Source organism: Gossypium arboreum, chromosome 9 (assembly GCF_025698485.1).
Source record: "Gossypium arboreum isolate Shixiya-1 chromosome 9, ASM2569848v2, whole genome shotgun sequence".
In the NCBI taxonomy this organism is placed as follows: domain Eukaryota; kingdom Viridiplantae; phylum Streptophyta; class Magnoliopsida; order Malvales; family Malvaceae; genus Gossypium; species Gossypium arboreum.
Window position 1 is genome coordinate 65,076,055 of NC_069078.1, and position 14,598 is coordinate 65,090,652.

Sequence of the window (14,598 nt, forward strand, 5' to 3'; positions counted from 1 at the left end):
CACAAATCCACCAGCGTATTTTTTAAAGATGGAAAATTCACAATACTATCTGTGAGAACTCGCCAAACCAGACATAACCCATATCCTGGATCAGTATATATATCCTCGCCTACCACCACCAAGGGATCTTCCTCCTTATCTATAATATTGAGATTTGCCAGATCTGCCCCACCATATTAAGATTAGCCATTACGTACACCCGAATTTGAGATCTAACCTTTCTGCAGACGACGAACCCTAACAAAATAAACTCAATACGCAAACTCGTGCAACAAGGTAGACAAAAAAACCCTAATACGTGCCATAAGGCAGACTAGTCATCTTAACATTTTTAATGATTACATATATACTACATTATTATAGATTTAATTTTTATGTGTTATAAATTATATAATATATAAAAATAACATAATATAAAATATTATAAACTTAAAAAATGGGTCAGACCAGGTCATGCTCGAGCATTGAATGTTCAAGCCACAAACTCGATCCTTATTATAAACAAGCCTAATTTTTTTTTGTCAAAGTCTATTTTTCGAGCCTAATATTTTTGCCTAAACCCTCTCAAATTTCGGGTGGACCTTCGGGTTTGGACGAGTAACCCGACCCATGTACATGTCTAAATTTCTTACATATTTAGTTTTAATTGATAGTATTTTCTTTAAATGTTAATATTTGTGGTATAAAAGATATATTGATTTATTCTTACATATACTCTTCAAGAATATTTAATATGTCTTATATTGCAATCGAGTCTTAACTCGATTGGCATCAATATAGTTGCCAGTGTAAGAGGATGTGAGTTCAAGTGCATTGAAACGTATTATCTTACTATTCAAGGGTTAGGGACAAGTTATGGATAATTTTAGGTATTGTATCAAAAGAGTAAATATGATAATAACCTATTAATTTTAATGTAAAAAAGTATTATATTGCTATTTTTGTAGAAATTCATATTTTATTTTTAATATAAAATAATTAAAAAGTATTGATATGTTTTTTTCATTGAAAAAATTCAAATTTAAAAATTTAATAGAAATAAAAAAATCATCTTTGACGAAATTAATATATTTAGCAGGAACTTCCATTCTGGAGGAAACACATGTAATTTTCATTTATCACAAAAAGGAAAAAATTGCAATATATTAAGGGTTAATTCTATTAACACCCTCAAACTATTATTGAAATTTTAAATTAATTCTCAAATTTCAAAACTTTCTAATAGAGTCTTTAATATCAATATTGCATCAACTAAATTATTTCATCAGCCCGCCATTAGCTTCGGGGTTAAGTGCATGCTCAAAAACATGGAATATATTTAAAACATATGAATTAAATTGCAAACACGTGTGTACTTATTACTTAAATAACTTGAATTTTATGTATTAAAAAGAAATAACCCTATTAAATTTTAATAAAACTATTGTTTTTAATACATTAAATCCAAATTATTTATGCAGACAAGTGTATATATATTTTAATTTAATTCTCGTATTTTAAAAATACTTCATATTAGATATGAACTGTCATTTAACGCCTAAATTGACAACTTAACTAAAGAAAACACTTAATTAATAAAACACTAATATTTTGAGAACTCAATTAAGAAGCTGTGAATGAAAAATTCAGGGACCAATTTAGAATCCAAGCAATAGTTAGGGGACCATTGGTTGTACTAAATCGTATATTAATTATATGCCGCGACTTGACTCCTGAGTCAATTCTTAATAATCCGAAAGAACAGGGATAACCTTGTAATTTCGTAAAACGAATTTAATATATAAATCATAAAAAAGAATTTGTGTCTATTTCTTTCGTACACTTAAAAAAGAAGCAGTGAGAGAGTAGCGAAGCGCCACCCTCCGCCTCCAGGTTATTTATCTTTATTTTTTTTCCTTCAATTTTTTATATATAAAATTTAATAGATTTAGTATTTGATTCTTGCTTTTTGATGTTCTAGCTTAGATTAAAAAATAGAAATTGAAAAAAAGGAAATAAATTGATGGAATTTTGAGCTTGTAGAAGAGGTAGGGGTTTCGATTTAAATTTCGAGGAATTTTAAGCTCCAAGCATCTAATATCGAAACTTTTGGGATTCTTTGGCTAGTAACTGTATATTTTCTTTCATATATTGCAGATTATTAATTTTTTGTTTTTTTTAATCCTTGGAATTTATTTTCTAGGTTTTTTTTGGGTGAAAGATTGAACTGATTCTTTTTTTTTTTTTATAATTAACATATTTATATTTGTAGGTTGAAGGTATGATGAAGGAGATAGTGTCTCCAGGATATCATTAGAAGATAGCGGCTGTGATCAATTTGATGAGCACAAATTTACCTACTCGACACAAGCCAATCACCGTAAGGTTGGTGGATGATGAATAATTTTCAGATGAAATCTTTTTATGAGATTTTGTATCTATTTTATTTAAAATTGGACTCGGTTTTATTAGATTTTCGGTGTGTTTATTAGATGGGGAGGATTTGTATAACTTTACAAATTAAATATAACTAAATTCAAACTCCTTAATTTTCTAAACCATAAATTTGAATTAATTCAAAATCTTGAATTTGAAATATTTTATTTACCGAACAAAGATTTTTAAATCCATGAATTTGAAATCCTAAACTTATCTTGAAGATTTCTAGTTAGAGTCATGAGATTTTGAGTTATGGCTCAGTTTGTGTTATCTGTTGTCTGCCTTTGAATAATTCTGGTATATTTGATTTTCTTTTTTTGATCCTACTGCTCGTTACTCTCTCTTATCTCAGACTCTTCTGTCTGATTACTGTTTTTAGAAGAATTATTTAAAAGGTTTTGGTTTAGAGGAAATAGTGGACCGTTACCTCTGTTATTATCCACTACATTGTCATTTGTGGTCACGATCCACCGCTATTGATGTGAAATTTGTTCACACCACTATTAATTTTGAGTTATGGCTCAGTTTGTGTTATCTGTTGTCTGCCTTTGAATAATTCTGGTATATTTGATTTTCTTTTTTCGATCCTGCTGCTTGTTACTCTCTCTCATCTCAGAGTCTTCTGTCTGATTATTGTTTTTAGAACAATTATTTAAAAGGTTTTGGTTTAGAGGAAATAGTGGACTGTTACCTCTGCTATTATCCTTTACATTGTCATTTGTGGCCACGATCCACCGCTATTGATGTGAAATTTGTTCACACCACTATTAAATTTGGTGGCAGACACTTCTATGCCACCGCCATTTGGAACCCTGGTAATTATAATGGGGTGCTTTCCATGTTCATTGTGCAGCATTTTTTTTTTCTAATTCATGTCAACATAATGTCTTACATTGTTGTCATTTCTCTGATCAGAATAGTTCTAAAGGCTGGTTATGAAGAAATAAAGTCCTGCTCATTTTATAGGGAGTTGTCTTTTGTTGGAGGTGTCATAGTGTTAGGAGAGAGATATAGCCAGAATGTTACCTGGGGATTCCTCGCATCATTCGACATCTGATAGTGGGCCTTCTAGAAATTCTCAAGATAAGCAAGAGGAAGTCCGTCGTTGGTATTTTTCAAGAAAAGAAATAGAAGAAAATTCCCCATCAAGAATGGATGGTATTGATTTGAAGAAAGAGACATACTTGCGCAAGTCGTATTGTACATTTTTGCAGGATTTGGGCATGAGGCTGAAAGTGTAAGTTCATGGTCCACATTCGGATGCCAATGGGCTGATTTATCGTGTTGAATGTGAATATTGGGTTTCATTAGTTGCCATTCTGAACATCAAGCATCATTTATAATGGAAATAGAAAGTTAATGTAATTCGCTGCATGTTTTATGTGTAACGCACATGCATGTCTTTCCTGTTTATCGTCAATGTATGTATTTAATTTCTTCATAAAGTTTATAGCTTCAAAAAATGGAAGTAATACTAATGTTATATTAGGTAGAAGGTTTTTAAATTTGTTTATTCGACGTTGTTATAATTCATTTTGCAAACATTGAGATGTTATTTACTGCAATTTGCTGGTTGTTTCAATGCTGGTATCTGGATTGAAAGTAGAATTTGAATTCACCATATCATAATTATAGAAATGAAATAAAGTTTTTAATGTTAGCATTTTTCTTTTTAAAGTATATATCTTTATTTTACTGTCTATAGTGTAGATGTTTATAGCTGCTGTTACTAATAATTTTGGGCAACATTTCCTGGTTTGGATAGGATGCCTTTGGTGAGCGATTGTTGGATCTCTATGGCTTGCTGTGATGAAACTATAGAAGAATCTAGACAAGTGGTTGTTTGGGAGTAGAATGACGTAGGAAATGGTATTGTGCATGCATGTTGGCACTCATGCATGTGTGTGTCTGTAGTCTGTCAATTCTTTCTATTATTGGCAATCTTTTGACACTCTGTGTGGTTTAACTCGTAGTAAAAGCTACTCATGCACATATACGTGTAAATTGTGTGTGTCTATGAGTGTGAATATCTGTCATCCTTTTCCACCTTATATTTCTGGGAAAGGTGTTTATATCAGTTATAAAAAACTAAAGGGTGTTGTTCAAGGACGGCTTTTTCATATTTGACTAGGTTTGATCTATGGAGAGTTACAGTGTGACATTACTTGTATTGATAATATTTGGATCTTTGTTGGCTTTGATTGAATGAATTTGACTCCGTTTCTTATCTGATAAAGGCCTCAGGTAACAATAGCCACAGCAATAATCTTTTGTCACCGGTTCTTCATTCGACAATCACATGTGAAAAATGATAGAAGGGTGAGTTGTTATTCTCATTGTCCAGTTAATCTTTCTTAAACTTTATCAAGGTAATTGTATTTACTCTTTCCTTTTAAAATTCAAAGCTGTCCTCGTATTTTGGTTCCATTTCACTATGCATTTTTATTGGGTTGCCATTTCTTTTGGATGGTATAATGCTGGTATGCATGCTAGAATGACTGAGGGTTAAAACCATGAAAAGTGTTATTATACTAGCTGAAGATTTTTTTTTTTTTGTTATGATCATATGCTTAACTTCATTTCCTTGCTTGGCAGACCATTGCTACTGTGTGTATGTTCCTAGCTGGGAAAGTTGAAGAGACACCTCGTCCGTTAAAGGATGTTATTCTTGTTTCCTATGAGATAATACACAAAAAAGATCCTGCTGCAGCTCAGAGGATCAAACAGAAGGTGTTCTTTAACTTAATGGTGCTTTCGCCAGTTTATATGTATTCCTCGTACTGATGCTTTGACCACTTTTCCTCCTTGTCGTGTATCTTGCTCCCTGACTTGTTCAGTAGTTCTTTTGCCTGTTCTTACTTGCCATTCATGATCTTTCTTATTCCATTTTTTCTCTTTCACTCGTTTTCTTATTCATCGGACATATAAGACTAACCCCATATTTTCTTCTTAGAAAGCCTAATGAGCTAAAATTCCCATGCACGGTTCGGTATGAGGACTTCACCTTTGAGATGTTAGGCACGTGTAATATTTGTCCAGTCTGTTGGTTATTGTTTGATATATTGCCCATGAGTGTAAAATCGCAATCATGGTGTGTTTCTCTTTCCTTCTGTCTGTTCCTCTTGAAATCAAAATTCTTGCTCAGAATCCAATTTTTTCCTCCAACAGCTGTGTCCTTGGTAAAATATCTCCCTGCTACTTTTTTTTTTCTTTTAAATTATTGTTAAAATATAACATTTCTTTATGCCCTAGTTAATAATTTTTTGTTTTTAATTTTCTTTTGTTTGCATAATGTAGTTATTAGGCGTTGCTCATTAGCCTCAATATCTCTTGCAGGAAGTGTATGAACAACAAAAGGAGCTAATTTTAATTGGGGAGAGGGTTGTGCTTGCCACTTTGGGGTTTGACCTCAATGTTCACCATCCATATAAACCTCTTGTTGAGGCTATAAAGAAATTCAAGGTTGCTCAGAATGCTCTTGCCCAAGTCGCATGGAATTTTGTTAACGACGGGTATGTTTTCAAGCAGTGCTCCTTCAAGTTTGAAAACAATCACTTCTGTTTTTCTGACTCATTGTGAAGCACCTTGCAGGTTGAGGACGTCGCTCTGCCTCCAATTTAAGCCTCATCATATTGCAGCTGGTGCTATTTTCCTTGCTGCCAAGTTCCTCAAAGTAAAGCTTCCGTCAGATGGTGAGAAGGTCTGGTGGCAAGAATTTGACGTCACCCCACGCCAGTTGGAAGGTTGGTGTCCTCTCCATAAATTTGTTTTTCAATAACTTGTGGATATACTATGTTTTCTGGACTCAAGTGTGAGCGTCGGACACAGGTATGTTGTTCTTTTTTCTTCAGTATCTACATGTCTGGATATGCATCGAACATGATTATTTCCAGAAAAATGAATATTAAAGTATTTGAAAGATGTTGTTTCTCTTAAATTTAACCCATTGGATGCAAAATGGTATCTATCTGTTACTTGCAATTCATTTGGTTTGGTAGGCAGTCTGTTTATTGCCGCGTCGTGTGAAATTCCGTGGATCCTGCTGTGGACGCATAGTTATCTTCTTTTTCTTTCCCTTTGTGTGTTTAGTTTGGATATCGTACTAAGTCAACCATGGTTATTTTATTTTGAAGAGGTTAGCAATCAAATGCTGGAGCTTTATGAGCAAAACCGAGTTCCCCCGTCTCAGGGTAGTGAAGTAGAAGGAGGTGGCGTCGGTGGTGATACATCTCATCGAACACCGGCTAAACATCCATCGGGAAGTGAGGAAAAACAAGTATCTTCACGGTCAGTGGCCGACCACTCATCTGTTGACAAACATGGTATGTCAACAAGGACTGCCCAAAATCAAAATAGTGCTAATGGTGAGATTGGAGGTGTTATTACTGATCACAAGTTGGATACTGAGACCAAGGATGGTAATCAACATCATGAGCTATTACCGCATAAGGAGCACATGAGGGAAGTTTCAAATAAATCTAGGTCTGGAATGGAGCGAACTGGGGGAGAAGACCTGGAAAGAACTGGTGGAAGAAATGACACTGCAGAAACCGGTGAATGGAGAGATGAGGGAGCATCACATAAGGGTAGCGGTGTGGTTGGGCGAAACTTGGATATTCGGGAAGGACCTGTTGGCCAGTCACCAAAAGAAGCTATTAAAATAGACAAAAATAAGTTGAAGGCCGCGCTTGAGAAAAGAAGGAAGTCGCGTGGGGAAACGATGAAGAAAAAGGATGTTATGGACGAAGACGATCTTATCGAGAGGGAGCTAGAGGATGGTGTTGAATTGGCTGTGGAAGATGAGAAAATCAAGCGAGAACGACAGAACTGGTCTAGAAATGAGAATCAAGATCATATTAAGGACCATGGGGAAATGGGAGAAGCGAACCACTACATTACAAAAGGGCAATCATCTCAAGGATTCGAAACCGAGGCTGCCGAAGAAGGAGAAATGCTGGATGATGCTTCTCCAAAAGTAAACCCCCGAAAGCGAAAAGGTGGAAGCCCACCAGAGAGGCAATCTGAAGGGAAGAAACATCATGAGTACACGTCAAGTTACAACCACGACAATGTAGAAGATGGGCCAAAAAGTGGTCGTAATAGTTATCCGGATAAAGAATATCGAAGGCATGCACATGAGAATCATTTCTGAGGCAGTATTAACAGTAAGTCCACGCATTTTGATTTATTAATGAGCGTATGATATCGGAAAACTGGTTTCTGACTGATTTTCGAACCTCGCTTTCCATGTACTAAAAATTAAATTCTAATTTTGATTGCCTACACTGGCTTTTATATCTTGACTGTAACAGAATGTTCGGAACGAGGATGCTTAGGCTTGAAGAAGAGAAAGTAAAAGAGGCAATTAATTTATTTACTTCATATGCATGGCTTAAAGTGCTTTGTGAGGTCCCAATAATCCCCTCATAGAGTTAATTTTTACTATATAAAAAATGTCTTTGATATTTCTTTTTCAATTGCTTTTAATTTTGAACAAAAATTTAATTTACAAAATTATAAAAATAATTTTTGAATGGTAAATTTTAACTGTATTCTAATTTAATTTTATTCGATCTTTTCTAATAGTATGTGTATTAAATTGATCTATTTAATAGTAGGGTAAACTATTAAAATATTTATTTTGTTTATCTTGCATTACATTTTAGTCACTTATGTTTGAAATGTTATGTTTTAATTATTTACACTATTGTGTTGTAATATTTTAGTTAGTGAGTTGTTAATTGTCGTTAACGACGTAATGGTAAACTAATGTGGCATGTAAAATTATCATTTTAAGTAAAATTTTAAGTTACATTGTATAATTAGTTCTCATATTTTTCGTTTTGAATAATTTAATTTTTTAATGTTATTTTAACCTTTTTTTTCCTCCTCTTTTGTTTATTCTGTTCTCTTACAATCTCTATTTCTTTTAAGGTATCAAATAACAAATAAATATCAAATAGGATGGTCTTAAAATACAATCTAAGCCATAATAATGTAAGCAGCACAAAATAACACTCTAAATTTTGAAATGAAAATATATCTTAAATAATCTTAATGTGCCACAAAAAAAATCATAAAAAATTTACCGACGACTTTAGTAAGGGTTTTGATATAGCAATCGACCATTTCCTGCATAATAGCTTATTCTCTACAAGGTTTATCCATAACGATAAGTCAATGCTTATAATCACAACCGTTAAAAGAATATAAAAGAATAAAAATTAATTTGTCTAAAATTTTTAAAAAATAAAGATTAATTGTATGATTTAATTTAAAATTTTTGTTTAAAATGATGACGTAACATATCACATTATCGTTACATTGTCAACGTAATTAACGACTTAGTGATTAAAATGTTATACTACAATAATTTAAATATAAGTGAATTAGAATATAATTTAAGGTAAACAAAAGTGACTATTTTTATAGTTTATTTTTAATAGTAAAAGAATTAATTTAATTAATTAGGTTTCAATAATAGAGGATTTCTTTGGTACAACCGTTGTGCATGTTTTTGTTATTTATATATATATATATATTTTCATAATTTTGAGATTGTTATTTCAGTGAAAACTTCATTTATTTTTATGAATATATTTTTTACATAAACAATAGCTGTACTAGTAGACATCAAATTGCTTTCAACTCGGACTAAACCGATTCAGATAAAAAAATTGAATAGAGTGTTGAGTAAATCACTCGAAAGCGATAAAAAAAAACATTGATAATCTAGAGCTGATTTAAATTTTTAAGTATTTAAACCGATAATCCAACTGTGGATCGATTCAACTATGGAGTCAGTTTCCTAAACTGCTCAAAATCCTATACAACAAATAACAAACACAAAAGTTATAATAAAAATACAAAATCCCAAAGAAAAAAAAATATATATATATATGTTGTAGGCCAATTTTGGCCCGTTTACAAAATACCCAGGCCCATTAAACCATTTAACCCATCCTCAAACCCAAAACCTAAAATTAACCTAGCCCAACATTCAAGCCCAATTCAAACCCTAGACTCCCACTTGCCTCTTCCCACTCTCCCATGCTTTCTCGCCACCAAAGCACCATTCCCACTCTCCCATCTTTGGTGAGTCTGCCACCAGCACCACTCCCACTCTCCCATCTGTCTGCCGCCAACACCATCACACACCCCATTGTCCATGCCCATGCCACCGCAAACAAGCAAAATGAAGCAAGAATAGAGAATAATAATAAAGTATGTAAAAATTAGGCTATATAAAGCCACCCAAACAACAAAAAAAGGGAAAAGGGATAAAAAGTTTGTATCAAGAACACAAAAAAGGAAAGCTCGAAGGTGAACTTCAATTTTTCTCTGTTATCTCAATCTTTCTGCTTATCTTTGCTTTGTTTTATTTTTTCTTTAACTTACTTTAAAACGAAAAAGAATCAAGGAAGAAAAGAGTATTACGGATCTACCCGTGGCGCTCCCCTTCTGTTCGCACGGTGAATCGCCGTGATGATGGGTGTTGAAACCTTAATCAAGAAAGGAGGAAGAGATAAAGAGGGAAGCAAAAAAAAAATCCAAAGAAAAAATTCCAGCACAAAAAAAAATTTCCAGAAAAAAATTTCAAAAAAAAAACCAAAAAAAAACAATAGAACGACCCAAAACAAATTCAAATTAGAGATTGAAGAAACAAAAAAATCTAAGGTGATTTTTTTTATATTTTATTTTAATCCGATTTTAAGTTTTTAACCTATATATATTAAAACATAAAATATAAATAAAATAAAATAAAAAAAAAAAAAGATTTTTTTTACCTTTCCGGCAACCGTGTACGGTGGCCGGCGCCGGCGCCGGCGAGCCTCCGGTGACCGGTCGCCCCGATCGGATTTCCCTTCCCCCTCCCTTCTCTCTCCATTCTCTCTTCCCTCTCTCTTCCTTTTTTTTCTTTCCCTCCTCCAAATGATTTTTTTGGGTTATTTTTGGCCTATATAGTTTTTCAAAAGCAGCGTCGTTTTTGGGGTTGTCATTTAACCCCAAAACGACGTCGTTTTGACTTGGACCGGTTCGACCCGACCCGACCCGCCTAGGATCCGCGTGTTTTTTTAAAGGAAGGGCAAATTGCGCTTTTAGCCCTTCCGCTTTTTATTACTTTACAATTAAGTCATTTTTTGGTTTTTTAATTTGGCCCCGGAATTTGTCGCGATTTTCAATTTAGTCCACAATGATGTGCTGCATTTTATGGGAAGGAATATTTGCTGTTTTGGTCCCCTGATGTTTCCGCGTGTGTTTAATATAGTCCTTTCCTTTTATTTTTATTTCAATTTTGCCCCAAATATTTTGTTTTTAGCTCAACTTAATCCTTTTTAGTTATTTTACTATTTAAATCAATTATTTTAGTATTATTATTATATTTTATTCACTTATGTAGTGTGTTAATATTTTTTATCATTTCTAATATGTATATATATATATATATATATTATGTATATTATATATATATATATATTATGTATATATGCCATTAGTTATATATTTCTTATGTATATATTCTTAAATACTATTATATACATATATATATATATATATGTATATTTTAAATTCCATATTGTGTATATATTATTATTACAAATTATTACTATTGCTAGTATTATTATAACTATTATTATATTAGTGTATATTTTATATACATATGTATATATATATATATATATTTGCACATATCATTATTTTATATTATTGTTGTAAATTTTTATGTATATTTTTTATGTACGCTTCCCAATATTTTCTTTTATTGTAGATATTATTATTATTATTATTACATACTTTTATTATATATATACATATATATGTATTTTTATGTACATATTATTATTTTATATTATTATTACCAAATATATCATTTTTCCTATTTTATTATTAGTACATGACTTGTTTCTATTTTGTAAATATCATTATTATTGTTATTTTAATATTCTAGTATTCCATGTTAATATTTTTCATTAATGATATCATTTTTTTTTTATGTTCTTTATCTATTTTAATTTCTCACTTTAGGAATATTTTTCTCATGTTTTAATTAATTTCAAAATAAGGCAATGTACCGATTTAATATTAAGCTATCGATTTCATCGCTATGTTGGGTGAAATTGCCGGCTTGTGAAACGGGACACCCTTTCTAAAAAAAATCGAAAACTAAAATTCCTATTTTTCAATCGGATCACGATTAAATATTATATTGAACTCGTATTTTTGAAAATCAAGTCAATACATGTTTATGAGATACCAATTTTGGACGTCGTGAGGGTGCTAATACCTTCCTCGCAGAATCGACTCCGAACCCCAATTTTTCTCTCGAACTTTCACGTAGACCTAAATTTGGCCTTCTTTTGTTTTAAAATAATTTTATTAGGTGTCCGATCACACCTATAAAAGGATCGGTGGCGACTCCTTTGTTAATAAAATCGGAAGTTGGTTTTCAAATGTTTAATAAATCACCATAATTAGCGACCAAGCGTAAAATTTTTTTTTTCGTCAGCAATTTTGGCGACTCACTGGGACGCGTTTTTGAGAGTCGAGTCGAGTTAAGCATGTGTTGTTAAAATTTTCAAATTTCCTTGTTCAAAGTAAATATTTGGTCGTGATCCAAAATCTCGCTTTCAAAATTCTGCATTTGTATCTCTTCTAACTTGCTTATTTGTTTGTTTTTCGTTTTCAACTTTTATGGTTTTGGTTTAGTTCCTTTAAGTAAAACACAAAGGTTTATGAGTTTTTCTCCCACATACCGTGCACTTGCATTTTGCATAACATAAAGCTCTCTACCCGGCTCGTCTGCTTAAGTGAAAGTAAACGCTATGCCTTCGTGAGTTAACTCGTCCCTCCGCACAGGCTAGTGAATACTTTCGGGTTACATATGACTTATGCTTTCGTGAGTTAACTTGTCCCTCCGCATAAGCATAAGTAAATGTAATCCCTCGAATTAAACTCGTGAGCCACCGAGGCTTCGTGCTAATCTTAGTAGATGATAGTACGAGCAATTCGAGTACCTGTCTAGAACCGAGACTGCATATAATGAACCATACGAGCTATCCAATTAGAGCCATGACGAACCTCTGTCCGTTTATAGTCACCAAAATAAGTACACGGGGAAAATGCCTTTTACCTTTCAAGAGAATTGGATTGGGTAGTTTAATTTGTTTTTCAAATTATAATTGTTGTGTTTACTAACCGAGTTTGTTTGTTTTTATTTTTTATTTTCATCATGCATCGTAGGCATCATATTAGGAAGGTGTTGATTAAAGGTTGGTTGCCAAAAAAACGGGTTTCTGATGGAGGAGTCAATTACACAAATGATCGAGAAGAATGCCGTGGTTCGAGACTGGTCTCTAAAAACTCAAAGGGACAAGGGGGATAGTCTTGTGGAAAGGTGTGCTGCCAATTTGCCCGAACAAATAACTGTGAATGTTCGCCAAAATAACCTCGAAGATTTGGTTCAAATTTGGAATCAGTGGGATTCAGACATTAGAGACATTTTCACTGAGAGGTATGGAGATATAGCTCACCTGATCACCATCCGTGTAGATGAACAGTTGATTCAAGCCATGGTTCGGTTTCGGGACCCACTTATCGTTGTTTCACCTTCAATCAAGAAGACATGACTCCAACTATAGAAGAGTATGCTGCTTCACTCCGCATCGACAATGTACAATTCGGCAAAATATATGTGAAGGAGCCTAAGCCGATGACCTTCAAGAAAAAGTTAGTGAGACTGACAGATATGACCGATGCATGGGCTGAAAGACAGATAAAGAAGAAGAACGAAACCATTTGCATTCCATGGTCCTCCCTACGAGATTTGACTCTGAACCATCCTGACATGCTGAAAAGGGTAAATCTATTCGCTTTGGCCATTTATGGTTTGGTTATTTTCCCAAAGGTTCTCGGACATCTCAAGTGGCAGTAGTTGATTTCTTTGAAAGGTTAAAACAAGGAGTCAACCCTGTCCCAACCATCCTAGCAGAAACCTTCAGGTCCCTGAGTAGTTGTCGAAAAAAAGGGGAGGGACGATTTATCAGGATGCGCGCAGTTGCTCAATGTTTGGATTTTGAGTCACTTCTGGAAGGTAGAGCGCACTCTATTCCATATGTTTTCTAAAACATTCTCCCCGCTAGAAGCTTTCCTCAAGAAAGAATGGTCGAAGGAAGTCACCGAGCAACATTGGGTATCAGTCTTTCAGAATCTTCGCGCCGAGGATATAACATGGAGAGCACCCTAGATTCGTCCTTCAGTTCTGCTATACAAATGTGGAAGCCAAGATTGGGTACCTTTACTTGGGTTATGGGGAGGAGTTGGATATGCTCCGCTATTGGTCCAAAGGCAATTTTCTTCACGACAATTCCTCCCCGCAACTGGAGGATTAGCACAGTTCGAGTTCGCTTTCGCGGGTGAAGGATATATGAAGAGAGTCCAAGACACTGCAAAGTCTTGGAAGGAAATTCATTTCATGGAATTAGCTTTGTATGCTAATACCCTTACCCAAGATTACGGCGTATGGAGGAAGCAACGGGTAAATAGTCAGCAAATCTCGTCAACAAACCACCCCATCCGAATCCTTTCTCAAGGAAACGCCGTCGAGCTAGAAGTGGCAAGACAAGAATTGAACGAGAAAAGGCCAAGATGTCTCGGGACCTTAGTGCCCTTCAAGAAGAAAACTATCAACGAAGATTAAAGTTCAAAGTTGAAAGGTCCGAGCGAAAAAGTACAAAGAGAAGCCGAGATTGTGAGAAACGACTTAAGGGACCTTCATTTGGAAAACAAGAAATTAAGAAGCACTATAAAGAATAGCGGGTTGGGCAAGTCGACAGAGAATGGAAGGAAGAAATTAGCAATATCAAAGAAGGAATGGAGTTTTGGAAGGGAAAAGCAAAGAAAGAGGAAGAAAACGCTGCGCGAGCTGTGATAGAGTTAAGAAGGAAAAACGCCGAGTATGAAATAGTGACTGCAGAATTGGCGAATAGTCATCCGAACATCAAGAATTAAAAGGAAAACACGAGATCTAGAAAATATCGCAATCTCGTCAACAACAATTAGATAACCTCGAAGACTCTAGAAGAAAAGAGTGAGCAGTACGATAGGGACATTCACGCGTATGAAGGAACTCTCAAAGAAAAAGAAATGCAACTCGACTTCTTGATCAATGAAATTCTCAAA

The 14,598-nt window shown here is 33.9% G+C and overlaps 1 protein-coding gene across 7 annotated transcripts; it reads left to right on the plus strand.

Annotated features, from left to right (window-relative positions):
- Positions 1-1,781: 1,781 nt before the first annotated feature.
- On the plus strand, positions 1,782-7,800 carry LOC108456979 (cyclin-T1-5-like). Of its 7 annotated transcripts, XM_053019563.1 has the most exons (9): positions 1,845-1,872; positions 2,252-2,364; positions 3,334-3,655; positions 4,656-4,737; positions 5,014-5,148; positions 5,755-5,930; positions 6,010-6,161; positions 6,552-7,583; positions 7,731-7,800. In XM_053019563.1, the coding sequence occupies exons 3-8, from the start codon at positions 3,438-3,440 to the stop codon at positions 7,568-7,570; spliced, it is 1,782 nt and encodes a 593-aa protein (XP_052875523.1). In that variant the 5' UTR covers positions 1,845-1,872; positions 2,252-2,364; positions 3,334-3,437; the 3' UTR covers positions 7,571-7,583; positions 7,731-7,800. The 7 variants fall into 7 exon arrangements, with proteins under 7 accessions (XP_052875524.1, XP_052875525.1, XP_052875523.1 ...); XM_017755759.2 differs by having other exon boundaries at positions 6,552-7,800; XM_053019561.1 differs by having other exon boundaries at positions 1,846-1,872; positions 3,385-3,655; positions 6,552-7,800.
- The last annotated feature ends 6,798 nt before the right edge of the window (positions 7,801-14,598 follow it).